The sequence below is a fragment of the Trichinella spiralis genome (genome assembly GCF_000181795.1).
Source record: "Trichinella spiralis strain ISS 195 chromosome Unknown Scfld2, whole genome shotgun sequence".
NCBI classification, from domain to species: Eukaryota; Metazoa; Nematoda; class Enoplea; order Trichinellida; family Trichinellidae; genus Trichinella; species Trichinella spiralis.
Window position 1 is genome coordinate 9,989,878 of NW_003526941.1, and position 19,170 is coordinate 10,009,047.

The following is a 19,170-nucleotide window of genomic DNA, read 5'->3' on the forward strand; positions in this document are numbered from 1 at the left end:
GAATGAATGAATAGTTAAATTCAAGACAGTTAAAATTGTTTTGTGTACACTTTATGTATTTGTGTTCTGATGAGCAATTTTCCTTTGACAGTCTTTTTGAAATTCTATATTTTCAGTTAATTGTTGAATATATATATTTTTTTTTATTTTTTTATTTTTTACTTTTTTTGCTAATTAATAAAATCTGCTATTAAGGAGTCGAATTAGTTGAGAAAGCATTGTGAAATAAATTTCTTTGTATAGAAAAACAACATTTTAATATAATATTTTTTCGACATTTTACTATACTATTCTCCGAGTCGACTTATTTTTTTTTACAAACAGTGATTTGATGGGAACAATTTTGAACCTTATTCATATTGAACGTTAAATTTTGTTAATTTTTCTAAAATTGTGATTGTAGTGTTGAATTTTTTGTGAAATGTTGTTATTCAGTAAAGCAGCTGTCTGTATGTAACTGATGATCAACAGAGAAATGTCTTTGTGACATTCGTCTAGCTAACCTACATTCAGCAGAACATCTTGCTGGAAACTAAAAAAGAGATATCCACTTGTCAAAGATATTGATTTTTTGTTTGTTTGTTTTTTTCGATTAAGCTGGGTATGCTGCAGTCTCGTCATAATTGATCTCATTTTTTAAGCTGTCGATTGGTTTGGGCATGCTGTTGTAGCAACAACACGAGGATGAATACATTTTTTGTTTTGTTTTTTCAGCTTTTGAATCGCTTTCATAGATAGCATTAGAGAAAGCATGCTAACTTGGCTATTGCTTACGTGGAGCAATGTATTTCTGCATCCGGGTGGTATGTGATGTGTTTTTGGTGTATTTTTTCTTTTTGCTAGTGATTTATTAACAGTTGTTTTAGTGATGTGCATTTAAATTAAATTGAAGTAAATTAATTTTACCTCATTTTTGTATCGCCCGCTTTGCATGCTGTATCATATTTTGTGGTTTATTTGTGGTATGATTTGTGCATTTCTGTGAATGCGTTTTGCAACTGTTGGTAAAACGTTGTACATATTTGAGTACCAAGTAAACTTTTGTCGATTCTTGATCATTTATTGAAATGGATGTTCTTTGTATAGAAAAAGAGCAGAGAATGATTGTATCTACATTCTACTCTATTTTTATTAAATGCACACGGAATCTCCACATCGGTGAAAGTAGATGTTACGGTTTGTTTGACTTATGTATGCATCTTTCTTTCCAATTTTGTCTCATATCATATCATATCATCAAATGATGAAAAGGTTCGCTTCTTTTCTGTTGAATCTTTTTACGCACAAGCTGTTTTGCTTTATTTTTTCATTTGATGATGTCAATTTTGATTATGCAGTATGATGTAACTTGAATATCATCAAACTGGAAAAGTTGAGTTTAATAATTTTGATAAGTTTTGAATATTTTGCAAATTTTACTTTGGCTATTTGTAATCGAAAATGGAGAAGAGAAAAGAGTAATGCTGATGAGCATGTATATTTGTGTGTGTGTGTGTGTTAATAGATTGCAATAACAGTGGGTGAATGGACTATTTTGTGAAAAGAACTTTTTTTTATGTCACGCATATTTCATGGTCGAAATTTATAAAGAAAAATTACAACACTTACCGAATATTGGGAAATGGTGAATTGAAATTATTTTCAATTTGATTTTTTTTCTCAATGTATTTTTATTGATGTCTGCAATCACCACCACCACCACCACCACCACCACTATCAGCATAGCATTTCGTTTGTATTTTATTTTTCAGGTTTATGGAAAAGAAACATTCAAATCACTACAAAATTTACAACTTGTGAGTATTCCATTTGTGAGCCGTTGTTTAAAATGCTATTTTTGTAATTGTTGTCTGTTTAGGTGCAAGTGCCGTTGCTACAATGCAGCCAGATTTGGAAATCGTGTTGCTCGTTATCCATTCAGGGATCACCATCCTCCCTGTTTGGAATTGATGAAACCTTTCTGCGAAGACGTGGATCAGTGGCTGAATGCAGGGCCGAACAACGTTGTTGCTATTCATTGCAAAGCTGGCAAAGTGAATTTTCCCCTTTTTAACTTCCACTTTTATGCTATTATATTTGAGTTTTGAAAGGGCTGAAGGTTTTTCAGGGTCGGACGGGCGTCATGATTTGTGCATATCTTCTTTACATCAGCAGGTTTCAAACAGCCGACGAAGCGCTTCATTTTTATGGTCAACAACGGACAATCGACATGAATGTAAAAAATAAAAATTTTATCGTTACTTTTTTAAAAAAATATATATTTTCATTCTATTCATTAATTAGGGAGTGACGATTCCAAGCCAGAGGAGATATGTGGATTATTTTGGACAACTCGTGCGCGACCAATTCCACTACAGCACAGTCCGAATGGCGTTGCGTTGCATTGAAATATTGAATTCGCCAATTATGGACAAAGGGGGCGGATTTAATCCTTGTTTTGTTGTTCACTGCGACAAACGGGAAATTGCGAAATGCTTTCCAACCGAACCGTCACCCCGTATGTCCAATCGGATTGTCATCATGCTGCCTGCCCATTGTATAGTTAGTGGTGATGTGCATGTTGTCTGTTTCAACAAACCGAATCGTCTTCAAAAAAAGGTAGAAAGATAATAAATTTGCATATTTTTGATTTTACATTATTTTTCAGGAACGCCTTTTTCATTTTTGGTTCAACACCTTCTTCCTCAGCACAAGTGAATCAGCGATCTCTTGGCGTGACTACTGTTCTACACTCGGGTATAGCTTTGGTGAAGAGAACGTCGACGACATCGACTCGCCGCTGCACGAGCTGAAACTGAATATTGGTGAACTTGATGCAGTGAAGTGTAAAGCACAGAAATTGTTAACTGAAAATTTTCAAGTGAGTCAGTTAGTTCTTTATTCATTCATTCATTCATTCATTTATTCTTTCTTGTTCGATCTGCAAATACATTTTTAAAAAGAATTTTTGATTTTCAATAATTCATAATAATGATAATAATAATAATAATAATGTTCAATAATTTCAAGTGATTTTTGCATTTTGCTCAGGTTGTGGTTTCGATGCAACGCTGTGCAGATTTGGACTCGGAATTCAGTACGAACAACAGTTGTCCTTCCATGCCTACGCATGTTACCCAGAAGGATTCTTTGAGTTCGGTCAGCGACGAATCGGACATGAGTTCGACTTCAGCTGAGCAAGACGAAGAATGGAACCTCGAGAACAACAAGAACATTCAAGCCAACAAAAGTGACGAGAAAATTTCTTCCCATCAACTTGCTGTTGGTCGTCATGGCGACGACACTATTGCTTCTGGTAGAGAACATCCAGCAGCTAGAGAAGACTCGACATCGTCGTCGTGTTCGTCGACGTCGAAAAGTTTGGAAGCTTGCCAAGCGCCGCAGGCACCCTCGCTGGTCAAGGGTGACGGCAATGGAAGTGGAACTGTAAGTGCTGCAACAAACGATGCTGCGCATGCAGTAGTATCATCTAGGCAGTTCGGTGGTGTTCTTGTGGACGAACCGGACACATCTTCCACCTACTTAAACGTGCTGGTCGCGCGCTGACAGCCTCTAAGTTTTCTTTATACAACAACCCATTCAAAAATTATTTCATTTCTCTTATTAGTATTATTTATTTTATTTTATTTTATTTTATTTTTCGATATTAATATTCTGAAATTATGCGGTTTCACAAAAGTACAACGCGTTATCATCAATCATACATACATATATCAATAATCTCGCTTGCCGTTCGGTTTTTTTTCATATTTTTGAACGGTAAGTAGTATTATGATCTGCCACTTTTTTTTGAATTGTTATTCTATTTGTTTCTTTTTTCTTTCTTTATCAGTCAAGAAGCAGCTAGTTTGCGATTCAATTGGCTTAGGATTTTTGGAATTGTTTTTTTTTTCATCCTCATTTTTCCCAATTCCGCCTTCACTATTTGTTGTCGGCTTTTCCTGAACATCATCATCCATCAACTGAACAATTTTTTTTGTTGCCATCATGCGATTAATGCTTTTTATTTTTTCATCTTCACTGTTGGCATTTTCGTTGAACGTTACTGTTGCACAGTTGCCCTATATATTAATTTTTTTGTAACGCTTTTTACGTCTGTATTTCTTCTTATTCATGGTTTCATCGTAATCCATATTTTTTTCCAAATACAAAATAATAGGAACATACTATTATTAATGTACAGTACACTTGAAACATCCATCCAAGACAACAAGTACGTACATTGTTTATCAGTTTATTTCAGTCACTGAAACGAGCAGTTTTATACATCATAGTTGTAGTAGTAAACGTTGCGCTATTTGTAGTACGGGCTATTGTATACGACACTGTGTGTGAAAATTAGGAACACACGCGCGCACACAAGGCAACGCACTAGTCAGCATTATTTATTTAAAAAAAACGGACCTAAACTTCTTACCCCGTTTTTTCACTGGTTGTTGGCAGCGCGTTATCTTATTGGTCGCTCGTATCGTCGTTCTCTTCAGGACCCGTCTCGACTGATTGATCGTGTTGTCGCTTCAGCTAGCAGTCCCGACAATTAAAACCAATCAGACAACGCGACACGAACGTCCAATAAGATAACACTATCAACAGCCAATAAGAAAACGCTTTGAAAATTTAGCTCACGTTGGACCAAACCCCAATTTAAAATAATGGTAATAAACCTTTTATATCACCAGTCGGTCGTTTGTTCTGTAGCATCATGCGTAAACTGTATATTCTGAGCTAAGCATATAAACTACACGCTTTAAAACAGTGTGCGATTTCTTATTTCTCGAAAACAAGATGTTAAAAACAAATGCACAACAAGAACAATAACAAGAAATACATACTTATAACACAATATATTCATTTCTAAACGCGCATTTTGTAAAATTTGAATATTTCAAATGGCATCAGCATCATCATCTTCCTAGCTCTTCTTCAACCGACTGATGCCGTTTATCGTCACCATTGGCTGTCAGCAAAATGGTTAAAGTGTTACTGTCTTCATCAGCTTCATCACCAATGAAGCTCTTGTTCGGTGATTCTGCTAAGGAGTCAATATTTTTCAGACTACTTACTGATGTAGTCGGCAATTGTCCATCATTTTCTTCTTCTACTAAACATGCAGCAGTAGTTTCATGTTCATGTTTTCTTGGAGAACGTGGACTACCTGATGGACTATAAATTGAACAATTAATTTCAGTAAATGAACAATGAAAACAGTACAGAATGAATATAGCGTATTGTAAATTGTGAAATAGGTGTACCTAGAACTGTTGGATAATGCGTGCGGCATCAGCTTGCTTGAAAATTTTCTCAGTTTGAACGAAGCTTTCGTAATCAAACCAGGACTACGCTGAATATGAACTTGAACAGCCGGCGAACAGGCAGTATAAATACCAATCAAATTATCCAATGTCATACCAGAATTTTTGTACGTTTCCAGTGAATTCAAAATTGCATTTGTTACCTTGAACATTAAATAAGAAGAAAAAACAATTATGCAAACGAGGGGAAACAGAAAAATTCAAATTATTATTTACCAAAAGTACATCAGTATATAATTCATATTTTGCCCGTAAATGTATACTTTCGATGGCTAATAAAGCACTGACGCAAGCATTGCCAAACATTGCATGCTGCAAGCCATTGATCGCTTCGACTAAGAAATAGGAGCTAAGTAAAATTCGAGGTGCGTTGGGTCGTTCTTCCATGAAATGATGCAAATGTTGTTCTTGGCGACGTAAACTCGGTCCCACGAAAGATTTTAACACATCCAACGTTTCAAATTGAAAACCTGATCGGCATATACTGAAAATGAAGATAAACGGAAATTGAAATAAAATAAAATACAATAATCAATGAACAAGGATCATCCTAATGCACTATTCTATATGCTTATTACCTGTAACACATCGCACAGTATGATTCAATGCTCATCAAACTAAATTTATCCATCAAGCTGTTATAGGTTTTCAATAAATTGGTAAGAAGTAAAAATCTGAAACAATTAATTAATTTCTTATAACAAGTCTACTGTTTGATTATAATTTATTAAATCGTAACCGATTGCTAGCATTGATTGATGAATAAGCCAAATGAGGACCAATTTGACAGTGATGTACACCTTCAGTATTCAAGCTAAATACATTTTTTTCCGTCATTCCTTCCAAAGTCACCACGTTTGACGGCTAAAGGAATGATATGAAAACTTCATTTAAATTTCAAAGCAACTCACATCTCGATTAAATACAGACGACTGTGTAGCAGGCGCCAAACGAATTACCTCTTTCTTCAAACTACCATCCGCATTTTGCAACTCCTATTTAAAATGACATTTTTTACAACAACAACAACAATAATAATAAATTAATTAAATAATATCAAAACATTGTAAATCATACACAATTGTAAATTGTGATCAGCAAAGTGCCTACAGCTAGAGAAACGTTGCTCGAACCGGAGCATCTTGACAGCAAATAACATTCTATTAAAGATGGCAAAAATTCGAAACAAAAATCGCGCCACATTTGACCTTTGTGATAAAAATCCAGCAATTCGCTGCATATTGAAATTGTCTCCTTAAAATCAACGCAATAATTGTCAAAAATAATCAAGTTTTATTTTTAGAATTATTTTCACCTCATTGGCGTGATCTTGAAAATTGCGCAACAAATTTATTATTCTCTCTTGCAGTTGAACCGACGACGGCTTCGTTTCGGCGTCACGAAGTTTTTCCTGAAAAAATTATAAAATTATTAAAATTTTTTATGTCTTGTTCACTCAGCTTTCTAATCATACTGTAGCAAAATGTAGAAAACCCAATCAAAATCAAAAACTGACCTTGTAATCTTCGAGTAATGTAAACAATTCATTGTTTTTCATGTCGCTTCCATCAGCATGGATCAATTCATCCCTTTCTGAAGCATTCTTCATGAAATTTAAAAATTAAAATTTTCAATTAAAAAAAAAAGAAAAAAAGACGTCATGATCAATCAGTTATGAATCAGTACGCTATGAACAGCTTCGAAATCGACAGCTAAAAACTGAGAACAAAAAAACAGCATTGCACATGTGAATTACATTTTTAATATGCCAATTTTCAGCAAGAAAGCGAACACCGGAACCAGTGTAAATGTAATTTGCAAAGAAAAGGAAAAACAGAACTCAAATCTCCAAGCAGACCGACCGTTGAATCAGTGGACGTAGAATCGATGTGGAACAAACGGCATCTTCGCCACTGAAACATCGGTGAATTGTTTTCTTCTGTTTCCAGAACAGTCCACCTTCAACTGGGTGCCAACTTTAGTATATTCAGATTTCACATAGCCCATGGCAACATTCTCTTTCAAAACTGGAGAAGGACATCCGCTGGTCACTTTACCTATCACCACATCGCCATTTGGAATCAAAATATCATAATTACCTGTTGATAAAGAAGAAAAAGAATGTCGAATTTTAAACTTTGATAATTTTTCATAATCATCATTGTCAAATTTTAATCTACACATAAAAGCCTACCACGAGGTGGACGACCGCTCGTAGAAATCATCCCAACTCGCTTTTTACTTATATTCTTCTCTTTACTTTTGAGCTGTTTCATTATAATATCTGCACCGGGAAAGTCAGCCATTTCTCGACGTCTCCGCGCTAAATCAAGTTAACAATACAATAAATAAAAAGTTTAATCAAAAACGATAAGGAAAACATACCAATGAGCCATGATAAGCCTGCTTCAACTGGCGTAGTGGTTTCGTCCATATCAGTGCCATAAAGACACATGGCCGCTTCCAAACGCAATGAATCTCTGGCACCAAGACCGGCCAATTTAACCGGCGCATGGGTGGAATTTAGAATCTTCTCACAAAGCTCAACTGCTCGATCGGAGTCGATGGAAATTTCCACACCATCCTCACCTGTATATCCGCATCGAGATAGTCGGCAATTGGGAATGTCAAAAACACTGGTCACTACACTGCTCATGAAAATCAAACATCTCATGTCGTATTTCACGCCCGCTTGGACAACCTTGATCATTTCAGGACCTGTTGATTAAATCGGAAACGCCCTTTGAAAAATTCAAAAACACCATCCATCAAACCTTGCACTGCAATTAGCGCTCGATTGTTCAAATGTTCAACAGTCACATCTCGACCATCTTTCTTGAAATTCTCCAATTCCAACTATATATTATAATAATAATAATTATTATTATTTAAAATTTTATTCTAATATCTAACAAAAATATCAATAAATTTAACAACCTTCATGTGCGCAATATCTTTATCAGTGCAGGCTGCATTGGATACGAGGAATAAATGATCGTCATCTTTTGTTATGATCAAATCATCTTTAATGCCACCATTGTCATTTGTGAACACTGTCAACACACTGCGATGCTCTTTCAACCCTTGCACATCGGCTACAGTCAACTTTTCAATAAAAGCAATTCTAAGAAATAGAAAAAGACAATTTAGATCGAAATTGAAATTAAATTTAAATAAAATTATTCTTCCATGCCTATCTTCTCCAAAGATTCTTGTCTGCAACATGTGCGACACGTCAAAAATGCTGCAATGATTTCGTGTGTGCAAATGCGACTCGCCAACCGATTGATCAGCATAACTAACTGGCATTAACCAGCCGCCAAATTCAACCATCTTTGCTCGATGAGCTTGGTGAAAATCGAATAAGCACGTTTTTTTCGGCAAACCCTGTATTCAATTATGATAAATAAACAATTAATCAATTCTTTAAAACACAATACCACCTGCGATGCATTGCGTCGAAAGGAATTTTTTAACAAGGCACGTGATTGGAGAGAAATTGTCAATGGCCTCATTGAATCAATTTAAAAAATCACCTAAAATAAAATCCACATCCATCTAATTATTATTATCATCATTTTAAACTGATTTCACACAACTACTTTATACAATAATCAACAGCATACTAGGTGAAATTTAACCTTCAAACGGATTACCAATAAATAAATATGTATACGGTTACTAACTGATAAAATTGCCAAGTGAATGTAATGTAATACTGTAATAATTTGGAACAGATTTTGGCTGCCAGAATTGATGCAAGATTTTTATTGGTTTAAAATAACTTTCTTATGATTTGCTCAAATGTAAGCATTTAAATTTTCTTATTTTATTGGATAAATATTTCTTTTCATTTCAATTGGTCAAAATCGTTTTCATCTGTTCTGTTTTCAACAAAATCGTTTTCATCTGTTTCATCAATATTTAATATCCAGTTCAATAATAAATTAATATCAATATTCATAACTGAAAAATCTGTATTTGATAAAAAGAACATTCAATTTTTCTTTGCAATTAATAACATAAAACTTCATTTTTAATGTTATTAATAAAGTAAATCAGTATAACCCGTGAAAACACTGTTACTGTTTTCAATTAATAGTTCCCCATGTATTAAAATAAAATGAAGCAAAAAGAATATTAACTAACGTAAAAATGTTTAAAACTGAATTACATATCAATAAGTTAATAATAATTGATTAGTTGTCAACCTTTATTCAGAAAACTTTTACCTGCTTACTGTAAAAATCACTCTAAGAACTGTCTAACTAAGGATAAAAATAAAATGATTGCAAATCGTGCAAAATTCAATGACAAATAACATGTGAACGTTCAAGCAACAAGATACTGTAATACAGCAAATAACAGTATATTCAAGCGCAAATCAAAATATTTGTGTAAAATTGCATAAATGAAGAAAAGAATAATATTAAATCACAATAAACTTCAATAAATATATAATTACAATAAATAATATTTGTAATTGTTTTATAACTTTGAACTTGAATTATTCAGATGTTGTATGTTAAATCACAGTAACCCTGACGACGGAGCCTTGGGGGTTTTAAAAATGTAAACAATGAATTGGCGACAGGTTCACTGATAAGTTTGTTCTATTGCAACATTCATGAGTTGAATGCACAGACAGTATATATTCTATGAACTTCATTGTCAACGTGTATGAATAATTGAAGTCATTGGAACTGCGAATCTGCACAACATTGCCACCAACGTTCGATCTGAAACTTTTTTTCGACTTTAAAATTTTTATGAAATGCAAGACAGTCGCCGTATTTTTGAATATTTTTTGGTTGGTGGTCTTCCAGAAAATCCTGTAGAATTGACTCCAGGAGCTCAGGAATGTGGTTACCGAGACAACGTTACACTGGCACCGATAACAGACATTGCTGTAATATATCCATCTTTGCAAGAGACAGTAAGCTTTTTAAATTTTTAAATATGTAAATTTTTTAAATTACATTGTCTGTTTTATATTTTAAATTAATTTTAAGTGGATATATTTAGTTTTATCGTTTTATATTATTTCTGACCTTGGGAAGAGTATTGCGCTTTTGTTTACATGGTGAATCATTTTAACGTTGAAACAATGCTTTTTTGAAAGACAGGTGCAATGAAATCAGGTTGAAATGGTGTAATTTTCTTATGGGCTGATTTGAAAAGATGTTTGCTTTAGAAGGATGAAAAAGCGCATTTTTCACGAATTTATCAGTCATTTGAATTTGTTCATTATAGATTAATGAAAAGAACTATTTTGAAAATCTACTTTCGCTTTATGCTGATTTTAAATTATGTGTTCTGATTTTATTATTTTATTCTCTTAATCATGAGAACAAGTAGGAATTTGAATTTTTACAATTCATTCAGCTAACGATCATGATTTTTTATAGAATAATTATGAATTTTTTACTTGGTGTGCAGTTGCGAATTGTTACTTTACTTTTTCTCTTTTTTAAGCATAGCTTTTCAAAACTGCTTTTCAAAGGTATTTATAGGTTTATATTAAATTATTATAAAGTATAGCATTTGTTTGAACTTTTATTGTTTTTCAGTTTTTAATTTTGCTATCATTGCTTTCTATTAGGACTTTTTCTTAGTTAATTTTGAATATGAAAGAAAGTATTGCTGAAATCGACATGAAAACACAACCATAAATGTATGTAGTGTCCAGTAGTTTCTTTATTTTAGATGCCCTTTAGAAACTGGCATATTTGCGTTTAACGATATTTTTTCTTGTAAAATTTAAATGTATGATTAGAGCACTGAATTGCTATTTAACAGTCTGATCAGTGATACAAATCCGTATAACCTTATCATTGTTTATTTTGAAATGTTTTGCTACATATATATATATATATATATATATATATATATGTATGTATGTATACAAGTATTGAATAAAGAATTGTTCTTGCCGATGTATTGCACTTTTAGCCGTATATATAGATAGATGGCTATGATAATGTACAATAAATTAAAAGTTATTTTTGTTACAGTATTTATTTGTATAGTAACATGTTATTTTCAGTGTGTATTGTAGTTTGATTATTGCTCAATAAGAGTCTGGTTATTTACTTATAATAAGAATAAATTTTGCAAAAACCTGTACTGAAAATTACATTGTTCCATTGAAAAATACAACTGTTATAACCTAAATGTTATAAATTACGTTTTGTATCTGAAGGTTCTACAATGAATGGTTAATGGGAAATGCATTGTGCTGATTCACATTGTTGCATTGAGTTAATAAAATTCAGTCAGTTTTATTATAAAATTTGCATTGATTCATTCCATCTTAAAATTTTATTCAAGTGCACTTTTTACATTCGTTATGCATGATAATAATTTTTGTTATAAATGGAAATAAATGATGTATATATATTTGCATAATATTTATTTATTGGTGATATTAATTAGTTTTTTTTGTTCTGATTTTTTCTTTTTTTATTCTTAAAAATAAAAAAAGATCCCTGATGGATTTGAATGTGTTGAAACGACTCCGACTGGTCATCCGGCTGATTTGAACCACGGCTCGTTGCGCAGTCCGTCTTGCTATTTGTGCTACAGACGAGGTTTTCACAAGCCTCCGATTGTCGACATTGGCATACTGTACGATGGCAAGGGTGACACACTGATGCGTGACAGTTTCGTATTGAAGCAGACACCCAACGGACACATGGCCAATTTGAACAACGCCAAAGATGGGATATTTTTAACATACCGTCGGGCGGCGAACAACGCGCCGAGCAATTTGCTTGCGGTCAGCGATATTTGTGTTATTTTAGCTAACAAGGGCGAAACGGCGCCGCACACGTTTTACAAAATCAACAAAAATTTGAACAAAGGTCTCGTTGGCAGTGATGTTTACGTTTGTTATAAGAAATCGTTGAGCAACGTCAACCGAATCGCCTATATGCCGGCAATGTTGGATCGTTTTCCGTTGACAGATTTTCCCGACTATCCTTTACCAATGAACGTGCCGATATTTTGCCTTCCAATGGGTGCAGTGATCGAATGTTGGCCGACGAAATGTCAGACTCCAGGCGAACAATTCAGCACGTTCATTTTGACCGATCAAAATGGTCACAAGCTTTACGGGGCGTCGGTATCTTTTTACGAAGATTACGAAAAACCTCTGACCAATGAACAAATGGAAAAATTGGGTAAATTGCTTGTATTCTTCTTCTTCTTCTTCTTCTTCTTGTTCAGGGTTGCTGCAGTGCAGTTTTTTGTTCCAGGTTTGAACAGTGAAGGCTGTTATTTGCCGGGAAGTTGTTCGGACAGCAGTTCTACAAACGATCCGGCCGATCAGATGACATTTCACACCAACAAGTGCATTTGCGTTGTTAGCCGGTATCCATTTTTTTCAGCTTTTCGACGTTACTTGCTCTTCTTGCACCGCATGTGCATGGGTACGCAGAACGCGTTGCCGGTGGAACGTTATATCAGCTTTTTGATGTTCGAAGTGCCGTTTCCGACATTTCTTCGTCCGAGGGTGCTGGTCGAACTGGGCAACGAGCGGATCTGTTTCGACAATCCCGAAGATTCACCGTTACCGTTGAGCGGTGCCAATTATTTGGACTTTTTGAAATTGCTCGGTACCGAAAATTCCATGTATCTAACTTTGCTGGTATTGTTGGAACAAAAAGTACTCGTCCATTCGTTGCGACCATGGTATTTGACCAGCGTGGCCGAGGCGATCTGTTCGCTGATATTTCCACTTCGCTGGCAATGTCCCTACATACCGCAGTGTCCTCTGGATTTGGCTGGCGTTTTGCATGCCCCGTTGCCGTTCGTCGCCGGTGTCGACAGTTGCTATTTCGAATTGTACCAAGATCCACCCAAGGATGTCACTTGCGTCGATTTGGATACGAATACCATTTCCCAGTCCGAAGTGAGGCAACGGTTGCGTTTGTCGTTGTTGCCGCGCAAAGCTGCCAAAACGTTGAAACAGCGTCTCGAAGCGTTGCTCGGCGAAGTGGCCAGGGTGGATTTCAAAATTAGAAGCACCCACCATTATTTGCCGGTGGATTTGGATTTGAAATTGCGCCAACGACGCAAACGGTTGGAAATTGAAATTCAAGAAGCATTTTTGCGATTCATGGGCACATTGTTGAAAGATTATCAGAATTTTTTGAGACCGATCCAGTCGGCACCGTCTGTCGGTTCCACGGATTTGCAAGCTTTGTTCGACGTGGCCGGCTTTTTGCGAAGCCGCGACAAGGCTAGTTTGGAATTTTACAAATTGCTGATGAACACACAATTGTTCATCCGCTTCATCGAAGAACGTTCGTTTCTCATGGACAAAGATACCAACGCTTATTTGGCATTTTTCGACGACTGCTTGCAAAAGATCGAACACGAGCCGGCTTCATCGTTCGACACTTCACGATTGTTGTTGGAATTGGATTCGGATTCGAATGCCGACCATCGAGCAGTACTATTTGCACCGCCCGAATCGCCCACGCAGAACGCCAAAAATGCTCTCTACTATTGTTACGACAGGAAATTCCCACGCTTGCAACAAGCGTTGTTTCAACTCGGTACACCTGTCGACCAGCGATCTTCTACGGTTCCGCAGTCGCCGGTTCCACTGATTGCCGTCACACCGGCTGCTAGGCGGACGAAGCAAGAAACGAAATTGGCGTTGGATTTTGCTAAGAAACAGTTGGCGAAACCTTTGTCTTGGGCTAAATGCTTGCTCGGCTATTCGTACAGTCTCTGGTTTATCCACTTGCCGGCATTCATGCGTGTCACGGTTGATAAAAATAAAGCACTGAAGTACACTTTTTTTTTTATCACATAATTAAATCAGACTGGAATTTCAATTTTTTTCTCTTATTTAATACAGTGCAGCGTATTGCATATTGAAAAGAATGGAAAGTGCCAAGTTGGCTTCACCAGATGAAGTTTGTTATCGCGTTTTGATACAGATGTGCGGTTTGTATGAAAATCCAATATTGGCTGTGAAAGTGTTCGTCAGTATGAATCAGAACGGAGTTCGACCGAATGCCGTCACCTATGGTATCTACAACCGTGCGGTGCTCGAAGCAAAATGGCCCGGCGTTGGCGGCGGTCTGCCAGCACAGAAGCGTTGGGCGTTGTTGCGCAACGTGATTCACGCGATCGCGTTGATGCAGCGTGGACATTTGATACCAAATTCCGCTTCTCAGTCGGGCCGGTCGCACAACATCCGGATACTTGCCAAAAACAACATCCCGCTGCATCGTATTCCAAATCCAGACCCAGCCGATGATGCAATGACCAAAACGCATTCTGTGAGTGTTTTTTTATTAATTGTAAGGGAGAAATTTGTTTGATTTTTCTTTCTTTTTTTTCTTCAGATGACAGATGTCTCACAAAAATCCAAGATACAAGACGACGACAATGATGATGTGGTTGTGGAGAAGCGAGAAAATTGTTTGGAATATAATGAAAGTTGTATTGGTAGAAATGACAGTTTGACAACAGTTTCAGATACGGATTTGATGCCAATGAAAGAAGAAGAAGAGAAAAAGCTATATCCAACGCTGCAACAGTTTAATAGTCAAATAAAGTTGTGTGACAATTTCTCTGATCATGACGGTTGTCATGAAAAAGATGTGGATGAAAAGAATATTTACAAAAAGGAATTGGATAATTTTTCTTCGTCAGCAGTTATGCAGTCTGAAATTGCAGCAGTTGATGATGATAATTTTATGGATGGTCGTCATCCGTTGGAAATTGACATTGACGAACAACAGCAGCAGTTTGAAATTATGAAAATGGACAATGCACAACAACCAGATGGTGTTGAAATGAAATTGTCTAGTCCCACTGGACGGCCGTTGGATAAATACGATTGTACTTTGAGACCTTTGTTTGTCGACGAGCCCAGAACACCCCAAATTCAGCAGAAAGCTTCTTCGAAACATTCTTACAGTGGAAGTGGTTTGTCTCGTTTTGGTCGACAAAGTATGAGAGATTTTTTCACTCGAATTAACGAAGTTGCCACCCCAGTTTCACGTTTTGTAAAGACATCACGTCATGCGGACAATAATACCATACATATTCAAGAATCGAAAGCACCAGAAGAAGATATAAGTATAAAATGATGAAATTATTGAAAAATAATACGTGTATAGTGTAATAATGGTTGTATTTATTGTTGTTGTTGTTGTAGACGTTACTGCTTCGGATAATTTGCGCAGTCCAAGTTTATCATCAGAACGATCATTTGCTTTGTCACCATATTTGTCTGATCGGTTGTCCAATTCGTTTGCTGAAGCGCAGAACAAAATGTTTTCAAAAATGAGCCAATTTCAAAAAAATTCCGATAGTTTTGCAAAGCTGAAATCTGGAATGTCGTCTATGGTTCATGGAATACGAAATTTCAAATCGCTCAATCATCTCAGCGGTCAAGTTCGAGGTAGTTGGAGTTCGTTGAATTTAAATGATAGCAATGCTAATTGCAATACCAACAATAACAACAAATCAGAAGAACGTTCATCCATAGATGATGGTTATGCAACAAAAGTATTTCTCCTTTTCCACACATAACTCTTATTATTTGATTTATTAATAATAGTAATTTATAGAACACTTGTCATGGTTGTACTGATGAATACAGTGGAAAAAAGGAATTACCATTGGACGATCCAGCTTTTGCTCTCAGTTCAGGAATGGTAAATCGAATGTTAAATTTCAGTGCCATGAACGGCAATGATGGAGGTTTATCTTCTTATCAAGTGGAAGTTTTACTTTGTACAACGTCACGATGTCCGTCGTGCAAGTATCTCGTTTACGACGATGAAATTATGGCCGGTTGGTCGGCGGATGATTCTGAATTGAATACTACATGTCCATTTTGTGGTTGGTATTTATTTTACTTATTTATATTTATATTTGTGTATGTGTATGAAAAAAGTTCGATTAATTTCAGATATGAAATTTGTACCAAAATTGACTGCAGTTTTACAACCGCTCAGATCGTTGGCTTTGAACAGTTGGTATGTGAAAGAAAGTGCCAACGGTGCAGAGACGACAATTGCCGAAGACGAAATTGATGATGAAGATGAAATGGACAACGTTCAAGATGGAGCGCAAAAAAGGGACAAAGAGAAAATATCAGTATCCGAAGGCTGTTCGAAAAGTTTGGACGCTTTGCATGGTTTCGGTAGTGGCAGTAGCACCGGTGGAGGTGGTGGTGGTGTTTCGACGAAAGGGTACCATCATCATCATCAGTGGTCGAAGATGAGTCGACAGATTTCTTTATCGTATGGAAATTTTTTTACCACATTTGGCCGCAGTTCCACCAAGCGACCGTCGTCCAGGCAGCGTATGGTCAGCCGACAGCTGTTCCGGGAAACTGACGACGTTGGTGGACGTCCCAACAAACCGGGCTCGTTTCCATCACTTGGCCGAGAAGTGGAGAACGGCAACGTAGTTGACGACCAGAAGCGGCACGTGATCACGGTCCATTATTTGAATTTGATCGTTCTTCGCAAAGCGTTGGAAAATGTGGTCATCAGCGATGGTGACGGCGTGTTGACGTTGGACGAATTTTTGGAAACCAAACCGATACTATTTTGGAATTTGGTCTACGTATTCCAACGTCTCGGCGTGCCGACGCATTTGGTTTCTTGCGCCGGCCGATTTTACGTGTCGAAATTTTACGGTGACGTGCCAGAGCCAACAACGCCCGGCGTGACGGTGCGCTGCGTGCACGAATTGCCCACACTTTTGCATGCGGATACCGACGACGATGGTCAACAACAAGCCTGCGGCTACAATCACTGGCCCAAGCCGGTCTATTGGTCACTTGCGGAACAGGCGGGTGTGGTCGAATTGGCCAGTCTGGTATCGGCCGAACATCGGTTCGTCACCAGAACTTTGGTGGGACAAATTGTCGAAAGTTTATCCAATCAAAATTTAACCACACCCTTGCAATTGTTGATCAACGAATACCGGCGTCAAGCGTCTCGTGGCACGTCGCCAACCCTCTGCTTGCCCAAACATTTTTCCATGTACAGGGACATGCTTTTCGTCGCTCTGTTGCAATTTGGCAAGAAGCTGCGTGTCGACGAATTCGATCTGCGCTACAGAGCTGCTTTTGGCAAATTGTCACCGAAAATTGCCGCCCTTCTTCCGATCCACGATCATCCGCCCACTTTGTCAGCTATCGCTTGCAGGCTCGTCTTCATACCACTCGATGTACTCTGATCGACCTTATTGGTATTGTAATTTGTAATATTTTTTTTTATTATTTTGAAATAATTACCTCTTTTTATTTGTTGCTTGTTAGTTAGTTAGTTTTTTGTTGTTTTTATCATTGTTAGGTCATGTATGATGTTGTTGATGACGGGAACAATATTTTACAGTTGATAGATCGTTTTATTTTTTTTATGTAAAAATTCTCTTTTATTAATTTATTTACTTTTGCTAATTTTATATAATTTCAGTTTCATTTTGTTTGTTTTTATCACCATTTTAATGACAGATCGATAGTAAGAGATATATATACATACGTCAAGTCGATGTAGTGATTATTTTAAATGCGATCCACTTTTTTTGTTTATCTATCATTCACTACTACTTTTGCTGCTTCTTGCAAACTGACGTGCGCAATCCATGCATGGTTGACAAACGGTCCAACATCCCATCCCAACACCACCTCTGTTTTGTGTTTTATAACGGTGATTTTGCTTTCTCTGTTCAACGTATTGTATTTTTTTATTCACTTTCATCATTGTGTGCATCAGTGATGACGTGAATTAAAAAGAAAAAGGTGAAAATTTTCCCATTTTTTATATTACAAAATTAACATTTGCTCATATTTTGTGCAATCGACAAATTGCGCAGTTATCCACTCACTGACTGACTGTATATTTTATTATTATTATTATTATGGTTGTTGTTGTTGTTCTTGTTTTCCGTATGTGAGACATTTGAAGAACAATCGTTGAGATTTGTTTGCAACGAAAATTGCTGTCAAAGTTGTAAAAAGAAATATTTTCAATTGCAAGAAATAAATTTGTTTTTTCTTTTTTTTTATAAAATCAAATAATGAAAATATAATTAATATATATATAATATTTAATGTTTATTAATAATGATGATGATGATAATATGAATTTGTATAATAAAAGATGAAATTTATATAAAGATATATAGATAAGTACATTAGTTGTTTAGTTAATTGAAAAAGTGGTCAATTTTTAAGGATTGTAATGGATTTTGATCTTGCGACGACGCAACAAAGCGTCGCCTTTTAACAGATCTATTGAAAATGGTGTTTCGGGTTCCACTTCACACCATTCAAAAATGATAGAATCGCCGTCCTGCTTTGCCATTTGGGGATGTCGAACTGGTGCGGATAAAATTTTCACCATCATCTGAGTGCCGGGTTGTAAAATGCTACCCGGCGGATCAGCATTCAAACGAGTACGGTTGTTGGTCTTGATTGCCCAAGCAACTGGATGTCTACCGGGATTGCGTAGACGGACCGACTGCGACTTCACCTCGTCAAAAGGACCATTGAAAAACAAGCAAGAAGATGGTTCGATAATAATATCGTGCGGAATTTCGTTCTTCATTGTTCTTTTCGACAAACTGAAATGCAAACATCCAATTAATATTCATTATTAATCAATTATACCGACAGTTGGACGTTATTGTTTGTTTGTTCAACTGGATGGATGTTTAGCTTCAGGGTTCGAAGGTAAAAAAACGAGAAAACAGGTTAAACAACTTACCGACCACACCGGACTGCGAACAATCGACAATAAAGTTCTTTTTCGAATAGAACGCATGCTGAACTTGGTGAGCGTTTTAAAATTTAAAACTTCAGCTTTAAAATGTC

General features: G+C 36.2%; 5 protein-coding genes across 5 annotated transcripts; 2 read left to right on the forward strand and 3 right to left on the reverse strand.

Annotated features, from left to right (window-relative positions):
* Window positions 1-1,676: 1,676 nt before the first annotated feature.
* On the forward strand, window positions 1,677-3,546 carry Tsp_07635 (phosphatidylinositol-3,4,5-trisphosphate 3-phosphatase PTEN). The gene is made up of 6 exons (XM_003381043.1): window positions 1,677-1,735; window positions 1,859-2,033; window positions 2,108-2,215; window positions 2,284-2,541; window positions 2,648-2,860; window positions 3,031-3,546. The coding sequence occupies exons 1-6, from the start codon at window positions 1,677-1,679 to the stop codon at window positions 3,544-3,546; spliced, it is 1,329 nt and encodes a 442-aa protein (XP_003381091.1).
* Window positions 3,547-3,797: 251 nt separating this feature from the next.
* Window positions 3,798-4,223, reverse strand: Tsp_07634 (putative serine protease/ABC transporter TagD). Its single transcript, XM_003381044.1, has 2 exons — window positions 4,182-4,223; window positions 3,798-4,061 (listed from the first exon to the last, which is right to left on the reverse strand). The coding sequence occupies exons 1-2, from the start codon at window positions 4,221-4,223 to the stop codon at window positions 3,798-3,800; spliced, it is 306 nt and encodes a 101-aa protein (XP_003381092.1).
* A 681-nt stretch (window positions 4,224-4,904) lies between these two features.
* Window positions 4,905-7,986, reverse strand: Tsp_07633 (glycine cleavage system T protein). The gene is made up of 12 exons (XM_003381045.1): window positions 7,698-7,986; window positions 7,507-7,635; window positions 7,191-7,411; window positions 6,829-6,915; window positions 6,628-6,723; window positions 6,435-6,566; window positions 6,224-6,307; window positions 6,052-6,176; window positions 5,891-5,986; window positions 5,529-5,796; window positions 5,253-5,455; window positions 4,905-5,163 (listed from the first exon to the last, which is right to left on the reverse strand). The coding sequence occupies exons 1-12, from the start codon at window positions 7,984-7,986 to the stop codon at window positions 4,905-4,907; spliced, it is 1,989 nt and encodes a 662-aa protein (XP_003381093.1).
* Window positions 7,987-8,018: 32 nt separating this feature from the next.
* On the reverse strand, window positions 8,019-8,827 carry Tsp_07632 (glycine cleavage system T protein). The gene is made up of 4 exons (XM_003381046.1): window positions 8,753-8,827; window positions 8,536-8,699; window positions 8,250-8,436; window positions 8,019-8,168 (listed from the first exon to the last, which is right to left on the reverse strand). The coding sequence occupies exons 1-4, from the start codon at window positions 8,825-8,827 to the stop codon at window positions 8,019-8,021; spliced, it is 576 nt and encodes a 191-aa protein (XP_003381094.1).
* A 1,259-nt stretch (window positions 8,828-10,086) lies between these two features.
* Window positions 10,087-17,531, forward strand: Tsp_07631 (putative DENN domain protein). The gene is made up of 8 exons (XM_003381047.1): window positions 10,087-10,248; window positions 11,797-12,493; window positions 12,701-14,111; window positions 14,182-14,608; window positions 14,675-15,413; window positions 15,493-15,845; window positions 15,908-16,181; window positions 16,252-17,531. Exons 1-8 carry the CDS (start codon window positions 10,087-10,089, stop codon window positions 17,529-17,531), a joined length of 5,343 nt encoding a protein of 1,780 aa, XP_003381095.1.
* Window positions 17,532-19,170: the final 1,639 nt, after the last annotated feature.